The following is a 15,943-nucleotide window of genomic DNA, read 5'->3' on the forward strand; positions in this document are numbered from 1 at the left end:
AGGCAATTATTTATTTATAATTACCATAAAGGTTACCTTTTTCAAGTTTACAATGAGTGGTGCAAACTAATTATACATGAGTCTTATAACATTTTCATTTCCTCCATAATTTTCATCCTTCCTCATGCCCATTTACAGTTAATCTCAATTTCCATCCCCAGTCCCAGGAAACCACCAATATCTGTCTCTATAAATTTTCCTCTTCTGGATACTTCATATAAATGGAATCCTACATTTTGAGATCTCTTGTTTCTTACCACCCTCACTTACATAATTTCCCCTCCCCGAGTCCCATTACATAATTTTTTTATATTTATTTTTTAGTTGTATATGGACACAATACTTTTATTTATTTATTTTTATGTGGTGCTGAGGATCAAACCCAGGGCCTCGCACATACGAGGCGAGTACTCTAAGGCTGAGTCACAACCTCAGCCCCCATTACATAATTTTTTATACCTTTATTTTATATTTATTTCTAAATGGTGCTGAGGATCAAACCCAGTGCCTCACAAGTTCTAGGCAAGTGCTCTACCACTGAGCTACAACCCCAGCCCCTTACATAATGTTTTTGATGACCATGATATAGCATGTGTCAATATAGTAGTTTGTTACTTCTCGTTGCTGGATAGTATTTTCTTGTATAGATAGATCAAATGTGGTCATTCATTGGTTAGTGGAAACTGAGGTTATTTCCAGCTACTATGAAAATTGCATGTGCAAGTCTTGCTGTAATGGACATTTTCATTTTTCTTGAGTTGATATTTAGAGTGAGATTGCTGAGTTGTATGGCAGTTTTGCATTTAGCTTTTTTGAGAAACTGCCATGCTTTTTTTTTTTTTTCGCATGTCTATACCATTTTAATCCCTGATCCTAATACAAGGGTCTGGAAGATGTTCTTCTGTTTTCTTCTAAAAGTGTTAGTGCTTCAAGATGAGTATGTTGGAGCATATCTCTAATGCCAACTACTGGAGAAGCTGAGGCAGGAGGATTATAAGTTGAAGGCAAGTCTTAGCAACTTAGCACACACACACACACACAAAAATAAATTAAAGGACTATAGGGCTGGGGATGTGGCTCAAGCGGTAGCGCACTCGCCTGGCATGTGTGCGGCCCGGGTTCGATCCTCAGCACCACATACCAACAAAGATGTTGTGTCCGCCGAGAACTAAAAAATAAATATAAAAAAAAAAAAAAAATTAAAGGACTATAGGCTGTAGCTCAGTGGCAGAGTGCTTGCCTAGCATGTGTGAGGCACTGGGTTCGATCATTAGCACTCCACAAAAATAAATAAAATCAAGGCATTCTGTCCATACACAAATACAAAAATTTTTTTTTTCAAAGGACTGTAGATTAGCTCAGTGGTAAAGTGCCCTGGGATTCAATTACAAGTGCAAAACAAAAGTTATTGTTTTGTTTATTACCTTTAAGTCTATAGTTCATTTTTTATATAGGGTGTGAGGTGAAGGTCTAAGTTCATCTTTTCACATGTACAATAGTCCCACCTCCTATTATTGAACAGACTATCCTATTCCCAATGCATTATCTTAGTAACTTTGTCCAAAATCAATTAACTATTTGGGCTGGGGATGTTGCTTGGTGGAGGAATGCTTTCCTAGCATGCATGAGGCTCTGTGTTCAATCCCCAGCACTGCCAAAAATAATAATAATAATTAATTATAAATGTAAGGATTTATTTCCAAATTCTCAGTTCTGTTCCTTTGATCTATATGTCTATCTGTATGTTGTTATATATTCTAGGCAATTTTTATGTGAAGAATTAATACATTCTGCAAGCCAATGGCCCTCAGAATTTGAAGATGGCAAATACAGTAAGTTGGATTCAGACAAGTATTTTATTTTTTTAATTTTTTAGTTGTAGATGGACAAAATACCTTTATTTTATTTATTTCTTATGTGGTGCTGGGGATCGAACCCAGGGCTTTGCATGTGCTAAGCGAGCACTCTACCGCTGAGCCACAACCCCAGCCCAGACAAGTATTTTATTTTTATAAATGATTCAGAAATAGCATGACAGGACACCTATGAGTAAATTGGATAGATATAGTATTAATCTTAAATTTCGCTAGTTCTAATATTGTAAACAAGTCACTTTTGTGAGTGGAGACACTGGTTCTACAGAAAATATAATATATCCATTGGCCTTGTCACAAGACCAGGGTGACAGTCGGCAATTGCTCCACTTTTCAGGTTGATATAGTCATTTGCATAGGTTTTAGGAGCTGATCTTCCTTCTTACTAGGATCTCTTTGAAAAATTAAATTTGTAACTGTGACCATGCCAGAAATATAAACTAACCATAAGATAACAAGGTTTTTGTAGTAGTCATAGTTTGGACCACAAACCTTGTGATTTGCCTCTCCTTTCAGGCACATGATAGGATTATGTTTTCCTGGCCTCCTTGAATTTAGACATGGTCATGACCTGATTTAGCCAACAAAATAAGTGATGGGTGGAAGTTCAAGGGCCTGTATGAATTTACCAAGTTCTCTTTTCTGATCTCATGGAAGGAAATAGTTGACAAGACAGAGCTTCCATCAATCTGGGTCCTTGAATGAGAAGTGAAATCCCTCCTACAACCCACATTAAGCATTGTAGCTTGAAGCTGGACATAGTGGTGAACACCTGTAATCTCAGCTATTCAGGAGGCTGAGGCAGGATTATAAATTTGGAGCCAATAAAGGCAACTAAGTAAGACCCTGGCTCAAAACAAAAGAAAAAGTGCTGGGGGTATAGCTCAGTGGTACAAGGCCCTGGATTCAATCTCCAGTACAAAAAAAAAAAAAAAAAAAAAAATATATATATATATATATATATATATATATATATTATATATTATATATTATGCAAGAAATAAACATCAGTTATTCAGTTATATTAAACCGCTGGATAATAGGAATGTTGCTGTAATATAAACTGACTTGTTAACAACTGTTACACACTATACTTAATGTAGGAAAACTACCTACAGTCTTTTCAGATGATTGGTTTGGGACCTGCTCTAGAAGTCTGGCTTCCAGTCATAGATCTGCCAGACTAGCTCAAGCCCAGTTCCTCTGGTTAGATATGACCCATTATCCCTTCAAGAAACATGTTTACTCACTCCACTAGGAAAAAGAGCTTGTTCTCCAAAGTCAGATAGCTTGGATGGAATCCCAGGTCTTAGGCAAGGGTGACTTTATCCATATATACCTTACTTTTTGTGACTGTTTCCACTTATGTAAAATGCCAACAATAGTATTTACACTTTATTAAAATAAATACAAAATATAGGATAGAGTCTGGCAGACAGTCCTGGGCGGGCATTAGCTGTCGGTGGTATGGCTCTTGCTGGCTCCCTTACCTTCTTCCAAGCCATCCACACAGAACATACAAGGCTCTCCTTTCCCCACCTCTTCTATTGTATTGCTGAGCACAGTACAGAGTGGTCGGCCCTGGGAGACTGGGATCCAAATTAAAATGGTAAAATACTAGGTTTATCTCTAAATTAGAACTGTGATGAAAAATGAAATTGAGAGCTATGAATGTGTCCTAGGTTAGAAGAGTTGTTAAGTACCTGACTAGTTCACAGCAAGTATCAGAGCTGGGTTTTGACCAAGGCTAACTGAACTCAATCAGTAAGAATCAGGAAGCAAAACACTCACATTCCCATTCATACCCAGATAATTCACAAGATACATGTATCTGTTTTATTTAAACTGGCTCTCAGGGGCCCCACCTTGGAGCAGGAACTGAAGAGCTAGGAGCTGTGGGGCCCCCAGGTAATAAAAGATAAAAGAAGCTCAGCTGAGCAGCCTGAGCAGCATTGGGACCAGGCTGAGCAGGAGAGGCCAGGCTCTGGGGACTTCAGCCCGACTCATGGCCTCTGCATAAAACCTTGCCACCTCCTCATTGGGGTTGCCCTGGGCGGGGTCAAACCACATCTGGATGCAGCGGCCACTTCCTCGACTGTAGTTACTAACTTTGTAGGAGTGACTCCAGATTTCCTCACACAGAGCTGCAGGTGTAGGGAAGTAGAAGTGGAAGGGGTGGCAGGCATTTCCCACGGGGCACTGGTTATACCCTATAGGAAAGACAGAAGGCTTTTAGCTACTGTGCCTAGAACTACCTCTAGTTCAACCAAACCCACCACCCAAAATTTTCACATACCAGCTCCACACCCCCACAACTTTACCTCTGAATCCCTTCTCCCTGTCCCACCCCAGCCCTCACCTAAGGTCCAGTTCCAGCCTTTGTGCCAGTTGCTTTTACACGTGAACGAAGTCTGACAATCCTCCCACCAACGCTGACAGTCCTCTTTGCACAGGGGCACATTCAGGATCCGCTCTTTACGCCAGCTTTGGTCCACCTAGGAGATTTTGATGGACAAGGGTTCAGGCTTAAGAACCTGCGCGGGGCTGGGGATGTGGCTCAAGCGGTAGCGAGCTCGCCTGGCATGCGTGCGGCCCGGGTTCGATCCTCAGCACCACATACCAACAAAGATGTTGTGTCCGCCCAGAACTAAAAAATAAATATTAAAAATTCTCTCTCTCTCTCTCTCTCTCTCTCTCTCTCTCTCTCTCTCTCTCCCCCCCCCCCCCCTCACTCTCTCTTACATCCGCAACTCAGCCCTGAATAGAACCAGAGTTGGAGACACAGCCTGCGGAGGTGGCTGGAAAGCTCAGCTCCTCTGCTAATTTGGGGATGCTGGGAGGACACCCGTACCTGCTGGATCCAGGGCCCCAAGTTAGGGGAGCACTCATAGAGGCAGGTGTCCTGGATGAAATGTCGTTTACAGGCAGGTGCCATCTTTCCACAGTGGTCCCAGTTGAATCCATATAGGTAGGAAATATCCTTATGGGCTTCCTGGCTGGTGTTGAAGGAGCAGCAGGAGTTCTTCTTCCAGGGACTGCACTTCACAGGGGGAGACATGGAACTGAGTCCACAGTCAGAATATTGCATATGCAGCCTCCCTACTTTTAGTCCTTGATTTCCCAATAAAATTTCAAAGTCATTCAAAAAAATAAATATTTGTTGAAGGGGTCCCCATTGAGGGAAGGGCTTCTCAGAGGCTCTAGGAACCCAGGAGTTGCAGTCCTTACAAAATTCATTAATTGAAATCTTTACATAGCTCCTGCATACCCTAACCCAGGGACTTGTCTAGGAACTAGGGATACAATAATGAACACTGGGGCTGGGGATGTAACTAAGAAGTAGAGCACTTGCCTAGGCAAGGCCCTGGGTTTAATTCCCCATAACACACACACACCACAAACTAGTGATGAACGCTTATCACATAATAATTACTTTGGGGGAAAAAAAAGGCAAGAGAAATGGATGGTGACTTCAAGTGCCCCACAGTGGCTTAATTAAGCCTCATTGAGGAGGTGACAAAGACCTGAAGGTGAAGAAAGAAGCTAAATTGTAACTCTAGGAACAATTACATAAACACTTAATACATACTTATTGAATGAATGAAAATCCTTGACCCAGAACTTAATAAAATATTAAAACATACATTTTTAAAAGAACAAGTAAAAAAATTAAAAAATAATAATAATAAATAAATAAAGGCTGAGTAAGTTAAAGTCAAGGCTGCCCAAGGTAGCCAAGATTTGGCAGTCTGCATTTGGCAGTGGTAGGTCAGTGATTCAAAACAAGAGTAAAAAGGACTGTGGTCATTATCTGCTAATGGAACTAAAATGAACATTTACATATTGAAATACATATTACGATTACTTTCCTTTTTCTTTTCCTATTTATTTATTTATTGAGATAGGATCCCACTCTTTTCCACATTGGCCTCAAACTCCTGGGCTCAAGAGATCCTCCTGCTTGAGCCTCTCAAGTAGCTGGCCTTTTGCTTTTTCTTTGTAGTTATGCTGTCATATTGATTGTCTTCACTGCTTAGCTAAATCCAGGATATGAAAGGGGTTGTGGCAAAATAATTGTTGTCAAAGGGAGACCTGAGATCCAGTGGGTTCAAGAACCATAGCACAAATGTTTGCCAGATGCCTGAAGCCAAACACTTGGCAGCCAGCTTCCTGGCTGCAAGAGGCCCACCTTTCCTGAGCTGTGTAGGCTGGCAGAAAGGAGCCACTCTGTATAGTATACAGCTTCTCCTCTTTGGTCCGTGGAGGAGTCCTTCCCAATTAAAATCCAGAAATCCAAATCCAATCCCCAGAATGAGTCTCTTCAACTCCATTTCCCAGACTCTCCTCTGGGTCTACTTCCTTATTCCTGGGTGCAATGCGGAAACTCAACAACCAAGAAGGTGAGCTGTTAGCACTTTACTGACATTTGGCACACAACCTGTGTAAGCGGCCACCCCCATTTGTGCAAATTGAAGGTCTCTTCAGGCAGGTCTATCTGTGTCCACCACAGAGGGGAGCTTGACACCTCATCTTCTGACCTCCTCCTCCTAAGCCAGCCCTGTATCACCCTGGTTTACCCCTTGGCCTACCTGCTCATGCAACTTGTCCTCCGGGCTTGGCTTTTCCTTGTGGTGTTTGGCATCCATGCAGACATTGAGAAGTTCAGTCCTGGCCCGAATAGTCCTGGGCTGGGCACCCCAAGCAGCCACCCACACAAGAAGCAGCAGCTGTGTTGTCATCAGCCGGGCCATGTCAATCCCTTAAGAAAGAACTGTGGTCAGTAGCACCAAGTAATGTGGAGGTGGAGCCTCAAGTTGTGGCCTCAATGCCAGCGGGGTGGAGCCTCTACTGGTGGATCACCAACCCCTGTCTTCCTAGACCCAGCGAGAAGTGGATCAGGCACCACCCACTGGGAACATTCCTGGCAGGAGCCTCTCTGTCTTCTCCAGTAGGTAATGAGGATCAAATGAAGTGACCAAGGAGCAAGACTTTGGCAATGTGCAGAAACAGTTTAGAGTTTGCCATACATCCACAATCCTTTATTCAAAATCCTTAGAGGTAAATGTTTTAATTTTTTTTTAGGATTTTTTTTTTTTTTTTTGTAGTTGTATATGGACTGTTATGCCAGATTCGTTGGACCCCAGTAGACTTCCAGGACCTGAATCTGATGCAATCACACAAGAGTCTTTATTGCAAGATCGAGCCTGGACTCACAACATTTCTGACACAGGAGTCTCAGGGAGTAAGTCCCGGTCCTTTGTTCAGTGAGGATTTATAGGTTTTGGGGGATACTCTGTGTCACACATCACACAGCAAATCATTCCATACCGCGGGAAAATCAAACAACAACTCTTAACATTGATTAGCACATTCATTGGCGGGAACAAGTTGGATAAGGGTGATTGGTTAGTTCAAGGGGTGGATACATTTGAACTGATTGGTTTAGGCCGTGAGGAGCTGCAAGAGTGTAAATGAAAAACTGCAGGGTTTCCTAATCATGTTATCAATCATCGAAACTACTGGGAGGGTCACCTGGCATTTCAGGTATTTTCCCTGTCTCACGGGTCCTCACCTAGCGTAACAGAGTAAGGGACACCTGGCTATGTGCCTAGTAACGCTCTGTGGGTTTTTCCAAGGACTAGGGTCACGCCCCCTCCCTCTGGATAGGCTTTGCTCTGAGGTACAGGCTGTTTTTTTTTTTTTTTTCTTTCAAAAAATGGAGTCACATCAGTTTCTCGGGACAGAATGCCTTTATTTTATTTGTTTACTTTTATGTGGTACTGAGGATCAAACCCAGTGCCTCATGCATGCTAGGCAAGTACTCTGTCATCAAGCTACAGCCCCAGCCCCCCCTTTTTTTAATTTTATAAATAGTAATATAAACTAATAGGATTTATGCATACCTGATGAAATAGTTATGCTGATGGGATTAAAAATTATATATGATCTCACATTAATTTTAGGTCAGATTTTGACACCAAATCACTATGTATAAAAGATTACAATACCTTAGTTTCAGAGCTGCAAATAAGCTGCAGATCTAGGGGGTTTGTTGACTTGTGGTCTTGATGGGTAGCCCAGACTGGCCTTAGACTCCTGGGTTCAAGTGATCCTCCTGCCTCAGCATCCTGAATAGCCAGGATGATAGGTATAAGTCACCATGCCCAGCTTTTTCTTTTGTTAAAGCCTTCCAGCCCTTTCCAATTGTATCCTTGGGCTAATCCAATATATCTTTTCTAGATACCCTGGGACTCCTGGGGAGACTCCTGAGCCTCCTGCCACAAAGCTGACCTCCCCTCAACCATCATAGCCATCATTTGACCTCAGATATCAAATTTTGGGAGGTGACTTCCCCTCATTCCACCAGTCACCAGCTTCCTGGGCCCTCCTAAAATGCTCCTTTCCCACAAAGCTTCTCCATCTTTCTTCCTACAACCCACTTTCCACATACCAGATTGCTAAAGTGGGTGTGCCTTCCCCACTCACAAGCTCAGCTTGCCCTTGCGTTGCCCCATCTCACAGGGTATCCAGGTTGACTGCCCCGGAGACCTCTTGTCAGCCTGGAGCTGAATTCCCAACCAGCTTTCCTCCCTGCTCAATTCCTTATGCTGTTCTTCTGTTTATTCCAGTGTTCATGCATTCTCTCACTTGCTACTTCATTCATTCCAGGGTCCAATCGTGCCTCTGTGGATCTACTCATTTACTAAACTCAAAGGTGGGGAAATCTGTACGGTTGAGAGGTGAATCTTTGATCTGGCTCCTGAGGGGAAACAAAGCCTGGCTGCTGAAAGCACAGGTTAGAAAAGGTTCAGCCTGGCTGGTCCGGCCCTCCCTCCACCCCTTTCTGTCCAAAGGAAACAAACACAAACTATCTTACGGCTGTTTCCTGATCTGGGGATTAAAGGTGGGGGAGGGGTTAAACAATACCAAATGGTAGCCACTTTAATCTATGTGGAATCTGTTGGACCCAGATTGAGGGTCATGCCCCAAGTCACATAGCAGGGACTACCAAAGTCTGACTCCCCATCTTGAAGTCCAGACCAGAGCTCCTTCAGCTTTTGGCCCTGGCACCTGTCCCATGCTGAGGCTCTCCTGAGGACACCAACACAATGCTGAGCATGGGGGCAGAGACAGCCCTGTTCTTGGACCCGTTGGATTGTACTCTCACTGTGGCTGCTTTCTGAAGCCACTTCTCTCTCCCTCTCTTGTGACCTACATCCCTCTGCATACCCTCGCCCCACCTTCCTCGTCTCACCTGGTCCAGCTGTGATACCCACCACTACTGCCATCATCCCCACCCCTCTGGGGGCCCTAGAAAGAGCTGAAAACCCAGTGCTGGGTTGAAGGGCAAGAGGTTAAACTACATCCTTGAACTTGGGTTCTAGTTCAAGGATGTAGTTTAACCTTGGGCAGGCTGTGCTCTGATCTGGGGCTCAATCTCCACCTCTGGATTCTCTGAGCTATCTGCAAACAGAGGGCCCTCCAAGCTCAGCCAATACATTATCACATGCTAGAAGTACCAAAGGGTGTGTGGCCTCTGATGAAGGGGTGGCAAGTGACATACCTGGGAGAAGAGGCTGCTGCACTCTCAGACTTGCTTAGGCTCCTACTCTGCTTCACGCTCCTCTTGATTTATTCCAGGGGACAGCTGAGGTTTAGTGGCCTAGGAGACAAGCAGTGGGAAGGGAGCCCAGGAGTAAAGTCTGGGATTGGGCGAAGGCCACTCAGCAGTTAATTATTGCACGTGAGCACCAGAGAGGCCTCCTCGAGGGTGGAAGTGGTGGATTAGCAGTTGTAGGGCTGGGCTGGGGGTTTAGCTTGGTGATATAGTGCTTTGCTTAACCTGAGTGAGGCCCCGAATTCAATTGCCAGCATGGGGACATGCAGGCCTATAGGCCAGTTCCCAAGCTCTACTTAACTCTTTTTCTCCCCAAAACTCAGGTCTGATCAAATCTTGCAACCTGAGCTACCAATATCTCTTGAAATGCTCTCCTTCATTTCTACCATCCCTGTCCTGTTGAGATAAAAATGAGATCCAGAAAACCAGGGCAGAGCCAGGAGTTGTGGCACATACCTGGGAGACTGAGGCAGGAAGATCACAAGTGTAAGTCCAGCCTCAGCAATTTTGTAAAACTCTATCTCTAAACTAAAACCTAAAAAATAAAAAGTGCTGGGGGTGTAGCTCAGTCATAAAGCACTTACCTAGCATGTGCAAGGCCCTGGATTTAATTCTTTTTTTTTTAATTTTAATATTTATTTTTTAGTTTTCGGCGGACACAACATCTTTGTTTTATATGTGGTGCTGAGGATCGAACCCAGGCTGCACACATGCCAGGCGAGCGCGCTACCGCTTGAGCCACATCCCCAGGCCCTGGGTTTAATTCTTTATACCACAAAAGAAAGAAAAGATAGAAGGAAAGAAGAAAGAAAACTAAGGCAGAGTCAATGACTTACACTTGTGATCTTCCTGCCTCAGTCTCCCAGGTATGTGCCACAACTCCTGGCTCTGCCCTGGTTTTCTGGATCTCATTTTTATCTCAACAGGACAGGGATGGTAGAAATGAAGGAGAGCATTTCAAGAGGTCTTGGTAGCTCGAGGTTGCAAGATTTGATCAGCCCTGAGTTTTAGGGAGAAAAAGAATATAGAATATAGTTTCCACCCTCCAAGCTGGCTACAGAGAACAAGGAGCTCCCATGTCCCCAACTTTCAGAACCTCCAAGCTTACCAGCTCAGGTATCACCCACATCCAGCCACAAAGTCACACATACTCTGAATCTTTTGATCAAAGCTTCAGTTGTTCAAGAGCTCAAGCTCCCCTCCACTCATCCACTCACTCACCCTGACTCATGTATCATTTGACAGATTCTGAGAGCCTGAACTAATTTGGGCTCCTTCTACATCCTCATTCCAACTGAGAACAGAGCCTTTCCTTTTTCAACCCTCTGAGCCCATGTTGGTACCCCTGGTGGGAAACAGGGGGAACAGATTTGGGCAGCAGGAAACATGGAGCTCTTTTGTCAGGTGCCTGTGTGTGGCCCCAGGGGAAGTGCCTAGGCTGGACACAGATGTGGGAGGCACCAATCTGTGGACAGCAGGAAGTAATTTAGAGAAAATAGAGGCCCAAGTTATGTGAATGCCACAAGTCTGGACCTAAGGAAGAGGAGGAGGAGGATCCAGAAGAGGCAGTTGGATGAAAATCAGCCAAGGAAGAAGGAAGGCTCTGAAGGGCCTGCAAAAAGACCAGCTCTCAGGAGACCTCTGTTCCTGTCCTGTTGCACACTCCCCGGCTCATGAGTGAGCCATACCTGAATTCCGTGACTCCCTGGGAGGAAGTATGTTCACTGAAGACCTCAGCAGGTAGAGGGCCTGTCCAGCACCTTCCTCCCATTTATAAGCCCTCTCAGCCAGCTGACTGGAGAAGGGTAGGCCAGATGTTGAGTAATGCCTAAAGATAGAAGCCTTTAAGAAAGGACCAGACCCTGCCCTGGGGGCTGATCATTAACTGGACTTTCTGGCTCCTCCACTGCAGGAGGGAGGTTTGCCCCACCACCAGGCCCCTGAGCCTTGAGTCCTTAAGAAGAGTAAGTAACTAGCAAATTGAGGTTTGAGTTGGAGGTCGAGTTCAGTTCCTAGATAAGCTCTTGCTTCTTTTTTTATTTTTGGTGCCAGGGATTGAACTCAGGGGTACTTGACCACTGAGCTACACCCCCAGCCCTATCTCAGCCTCCCAAATTGCTGGAATTACAGGCGTGTGCCACTGCACTTAGCTGCCCTTGCTTCAGGTTAAGCCTCAAAGCCCTACTCTGAATGACAAACCTGGGTGCTAGGGCCATTTGGTCAGCAGAGAAGGACAGAGTCAGGTAACCTCCTTGAAGCCACTCTGGAGAGTATCAGTCTGGGCTTGAAGCTTAAAACCAGCAAGGGATGACCATTGGTACACCTTCAGCCTGGAATGAATCTGCCCCGTGACTAGATGGTGATAACAGGAAGGTATTTGACCCACGAGGGCGAATGGGGGTGGGGGGGGAACTCTGGGCTTCAGGGATCAGCAGGTAGCCTCAGAGTGGGGGAGGAAAGAACTCTGAGCTTTTCCTGAGCGCCAGCCTGTGCACATGCCATGTCATATCACATGTCCTCCCAGCACTAGAAACTATAGAGCACTCTAATACCAAGTTTGACTTCCTTCAGCTGCAGCAGAGAAACTTGTCAGGCACTCCCAGGGCAGCATCCTAAGGATTACAGATCCAGTGCTGCTTTTTTGGAAACTTTTATCTCAGCCATCTAGGAATTCTGCTAGCACTTCTCTTATAACCAAGGCTCACCTTATTCTTCTGAGAGTTACTGGTTCTCAGGTCCCCACCATACCTTGCAAGGGTCTCCAGGTCTTCCCTCTTGGCTGTGACCAGCATTTGAGCTGGTATACATGAGTGCTGGATCCCTTCCCTTCTGGAGCATCTTCTCTGGACCAGGACCTGACTTAGGCCCTGGGGATCTGGCACAAAAATGACATTTACGCAGTCCCTGCTTCAGGTGTGCATGTTTGGAAGAAAAATCCAGACTATAAACACAGTAGACAGATGTCTGTACTCTGTACTCGGGGAGTGGAGTAACTTGATAAGAAAGCAGCTTGATGGCTTCTTTAGATTGGGTTAGTCAGAAGTCATTTTAGGGGAAAACTATAGGCTGAGATCTGAGTAGCCACAAGGGGCCAGCCTGCAAGGGATGAATGAACATTCTAGGGACATCAGAGGGAACTGCGGGAGAGAATTCCCACAGTGAGATGAGTAAGTAAAGTTCATTGATGGAGGTTGAGAAGGGGAATGATTTGACATGAGAACTAAAAAGAGGGGCAGAAGCACTAAGCCATTGAAGAAGCTTGTTTGTTTATTACAACAAATACCACAGGAATGCAATTATGGGACTGTCATTTTTAGGTTTGTGTTTTGTTTTTGCTTTTTCTTTTTTTTTCTTTTTTTTTTTTTTTTTGCAGTGCTAGGAGTAGAACTGAGGACCTCACATATGCTAGGCAAGTACTTTACCACTGATCCACACTCCAGCCCTACTATTTGTTTTTCCTTTTTGAAAAAATGTCCATTAGGGCCTGGGAATGTGCCTCAGTAGGAGAGCACTTGCCCTGCATGCATAAAACCCTAGTATTGAAAAAGGAAAAACAAACAAAAACCAACAACAACAACCAAAACCATCCATCAGGCCAGGCTCCTTGGCCACACCTATAATCCCAGGGACTCAACAGACTGAAGCAGAAGGATCATAAATTCAGGGCTAGCCTCAGCAACCTAGCAAGAATTTTGTCTCAAAATTTAAAAAATGTTGCGGCTGGGGTTGTGGCTTAGTAGTAGAGTGCTCGCCTAGTATGCATGAGGCACTGGGTTCAATCCTCAGCACCATATAATATAAAGATATTATGTCCTAAAAACTAAAAAATAAATATATTTTTTAAAGTTTTTAAATGTAAAAAGGGCTGGGAATAGGGCTCAGTGAGCACATGGATTCTAATTCAGCTTCTACTTCCTCCTTGCCAGTGAACTTCAAATCAGTTCTGCCCCATTCTCTCAGTAGAGTGCCCTTGAGTTCAATCCCCAGTACCAAGGGAAAATATTTTTATCATATTGTAAAATTTGTGAGTGAAAATAGGCTGAAGGGGCCTAGGGTAGGGTGCTTGCCTAGCTTGCACAAGGCCTCACATGCAATTCCCAGCAGGGCTGAAGATGTAGCTCAGTGGTAGAGTGCCCCTGGGTTCAGTCTCCTATATCTAAAAAAAAAAAGAAGAAGAAAAATATGCTGATAAACTGGGCGGGCAGGGAGTTGCATGCCTGTAATCTCAGTTACTTGGGAAGTTCAGGAAGGAGGATTGCAAGTTTAAGCCCATCCTAGGTAAATTAGTGAGACTCATCTCAAAAAATGTAAAAAGGGCTGGGGATGTAGCTCAGTGGTAGAGTGCCTCTGGGTTCAACCTCAGTTTGGGATGGCAGGGCACCTCAGATTAAGGGATTGGATTCTAATTCAACTTCTTTTTTTAATATTGTTTATTAAAATATTAAAAATATGGAACGTTTCATGAATTTGCGTGCCATTCTTGCACAGAGGCCATGCTAATCTCTGTTTCTGCGCTGCTGAAGTGAGCACATGGATTCTAATTCAGCTTCTACTTCCTACTTGCCAGTGAACTTCAAATCAGTTCTGCCCCCTTCTGAGTCTCTCAGTAATAATGATGAAGCAATGGATCTCCCAAACTATCTCATCCCCAAATTATTTATAAGACAGAAGACACACTGTGGATGTATTAGAACAGGCTGTCACAGGAACCCCAGGGCATCAATCCTTCATGTTTCAGAAACCGATGATTAGGACACTATGAGGCCCCCTCATCTGAGAGAGCTGAGCTGAACTGAGGTTACCTAAATTTGGAGCAGGTTAGTATGAAGGCTGGGCACTCTGTCCTGATGACCAGTGTCATTGTGGTGGTAGAGGAGGTCAAAGGGCCATTCTGGCTCTCCCAGTGCCTGGAGTTCCAGACTAGGGACCCCATGTAGGTCCTAAAAGCAGTGGGGAAACAGAGGAGCTACAGCCTGCAATTGATTTGAACTTGGGAGCCTGCAGTAATCCCAGAAAGGCAAACTAAAGGTCAGTAAGGCCAATGAAAGTGGTTTCTCTGTAGAAATTACTCTAGGCTAGGATTCAAAAGAGCTGAGTGATCAAGAGCCAATTGCTTACAATTTCTGAGATGAGCTCTTGTATCTTTGGCCAAGTGAGAGGGGCAAAGAGGCAAGTCTAGGCACACAGGAGAAACTGTAAGGAAATGCCTACCCCTCTCCAACAACCTGGCCTACATAGGTGCTGGCTGACTCAAGACATGCTTTCAGGGCTCCCCTACTCCATGCATGTTCTTCCTTGGATCTCCCTCCTCTTGATCACCCTGCAAAACCCTGAGCGCATCATGCTTGATCTGCTAGCTAGAGTCAGTGGTGTCTGCCTCTGAAAAAAAAGTTGATATAATGGAAAGCATATATATTTGGCCTATAGAAGGAACTCAACCAAAGTGGCCACTCTCATATTGCCCATGTTATTCAGAGTTATAAACACCCAACTCTCTCAAAGTTCTATGTCTGAGCCATTTCTTGGCAAAGAGGAGGGTTTCCAGATGACTCTTGCAGGCAAATGAGAGCTGGGTATAGGGGCACATACCAGTATTCCCAGTGATTTGGAAGGCTGAGGCAGGAGGATTGCAATTAAGGCGGGACTTGACAACTTAGCAAGACCCTACCTTCATATTAAGAAATAAGAAGTGCTATGGATATAGCACTTAATGGTAAAGCACTCTGAGTTCAATCCTGAGTAACCCCTCCCCTCCAAAAAAAAAAAAAAAAAAAGCAAATGAGGAGTGCATGCCTATGCCTATAATCCCAGCTACTCAGGAAGTTAAGGCAGGAGAAGTTTGAGTCCTATCTGGGCAACTTATCAAGACCATGTCTCAAAATAAAAAAACAAAAAAATGGGAGCTGGGGCTGTAGCTCATTGGCAGAGCACTTGCCTCGCCTATGTGTGGCACTGGGTTTGATCCTCAGCACCAAGTAAAAATAAATAAATAAATAAACAAATAAAATAAAGGCATGCTATCCATCTACAAATACCAAAAAAAAAAAAAAAAAAATTTAATGGCTGGGGGTGCAGCAATGCTAAAGCATCCCTGGGTTCAATTCCAATATATAAAAAAAAAAAAGTGTGGGGCTGGGGATGTGGCTCAAGCGGTAGCGCGCTCGCCTGGCATGTGTGCGGCCCGGGTTCGATCCTCAGCACCACATACCAACAAAGATGTTGTGTCCGCCGAGAACTAAAAAATAAATATTAAAAAATTCTCTCTCTCTCTCTCTCTCTCTCTCTCTCTCTCTCTCTCTCCTCTCTCACTCTCTCTTTAAAAAAAAAAAGTGGATGGTGTTTCAGTTTTAATTTTGGAGAATGAAGGTTCTGGAGATGGATGGTAGTGACAACTGTGCAGCAATATGAGCATACTTATGCTCATCCACATATTCAATGTCACTGAACTGTG

General features: G+C 44.3%; 1 protein-coding gene across 1 annotated transcript; it reads right to left on the reverse strand.

The window, feature by feature from the left end:
* Positions 1-3,803: 3,803 nt before the first annotated feature.
* Positions 3,804-6,625, reverse strand: LOC308631497 (folate receptor alpha-like; the record flags this gene model as incomplete). The annotated part of the gene is made up of 4 exons (XM_081262781.1): positions 3,804-4,084; positions 4,234-4,369; positions 4,726-4,914; positions 6,464-6,625. The coding sequence occupies 4 exons, from the start codon at positions 6,623-6,625 to the stop codon at positions 3,804-3,806; spliced, it is 768 nt and encodes a 255-aa protein (XP_081118907.1).
* Positions 6,626-15,943: the final 9,318 nt, after the last annotated feature.

The sequence above is a fragment of the Spermophilus citellus genome, assembly GCF_964194105.1.
Source record: "Spermophilus citellus genome assembly, chromosome: 2".
In the NCBI taxonomy this organism is placed as follows: Eukaryota; Metazoa; Chordata; class Mammalia; order Rodentia; family Sciuridae; genus Spermophilus; species Spermophilus citellus.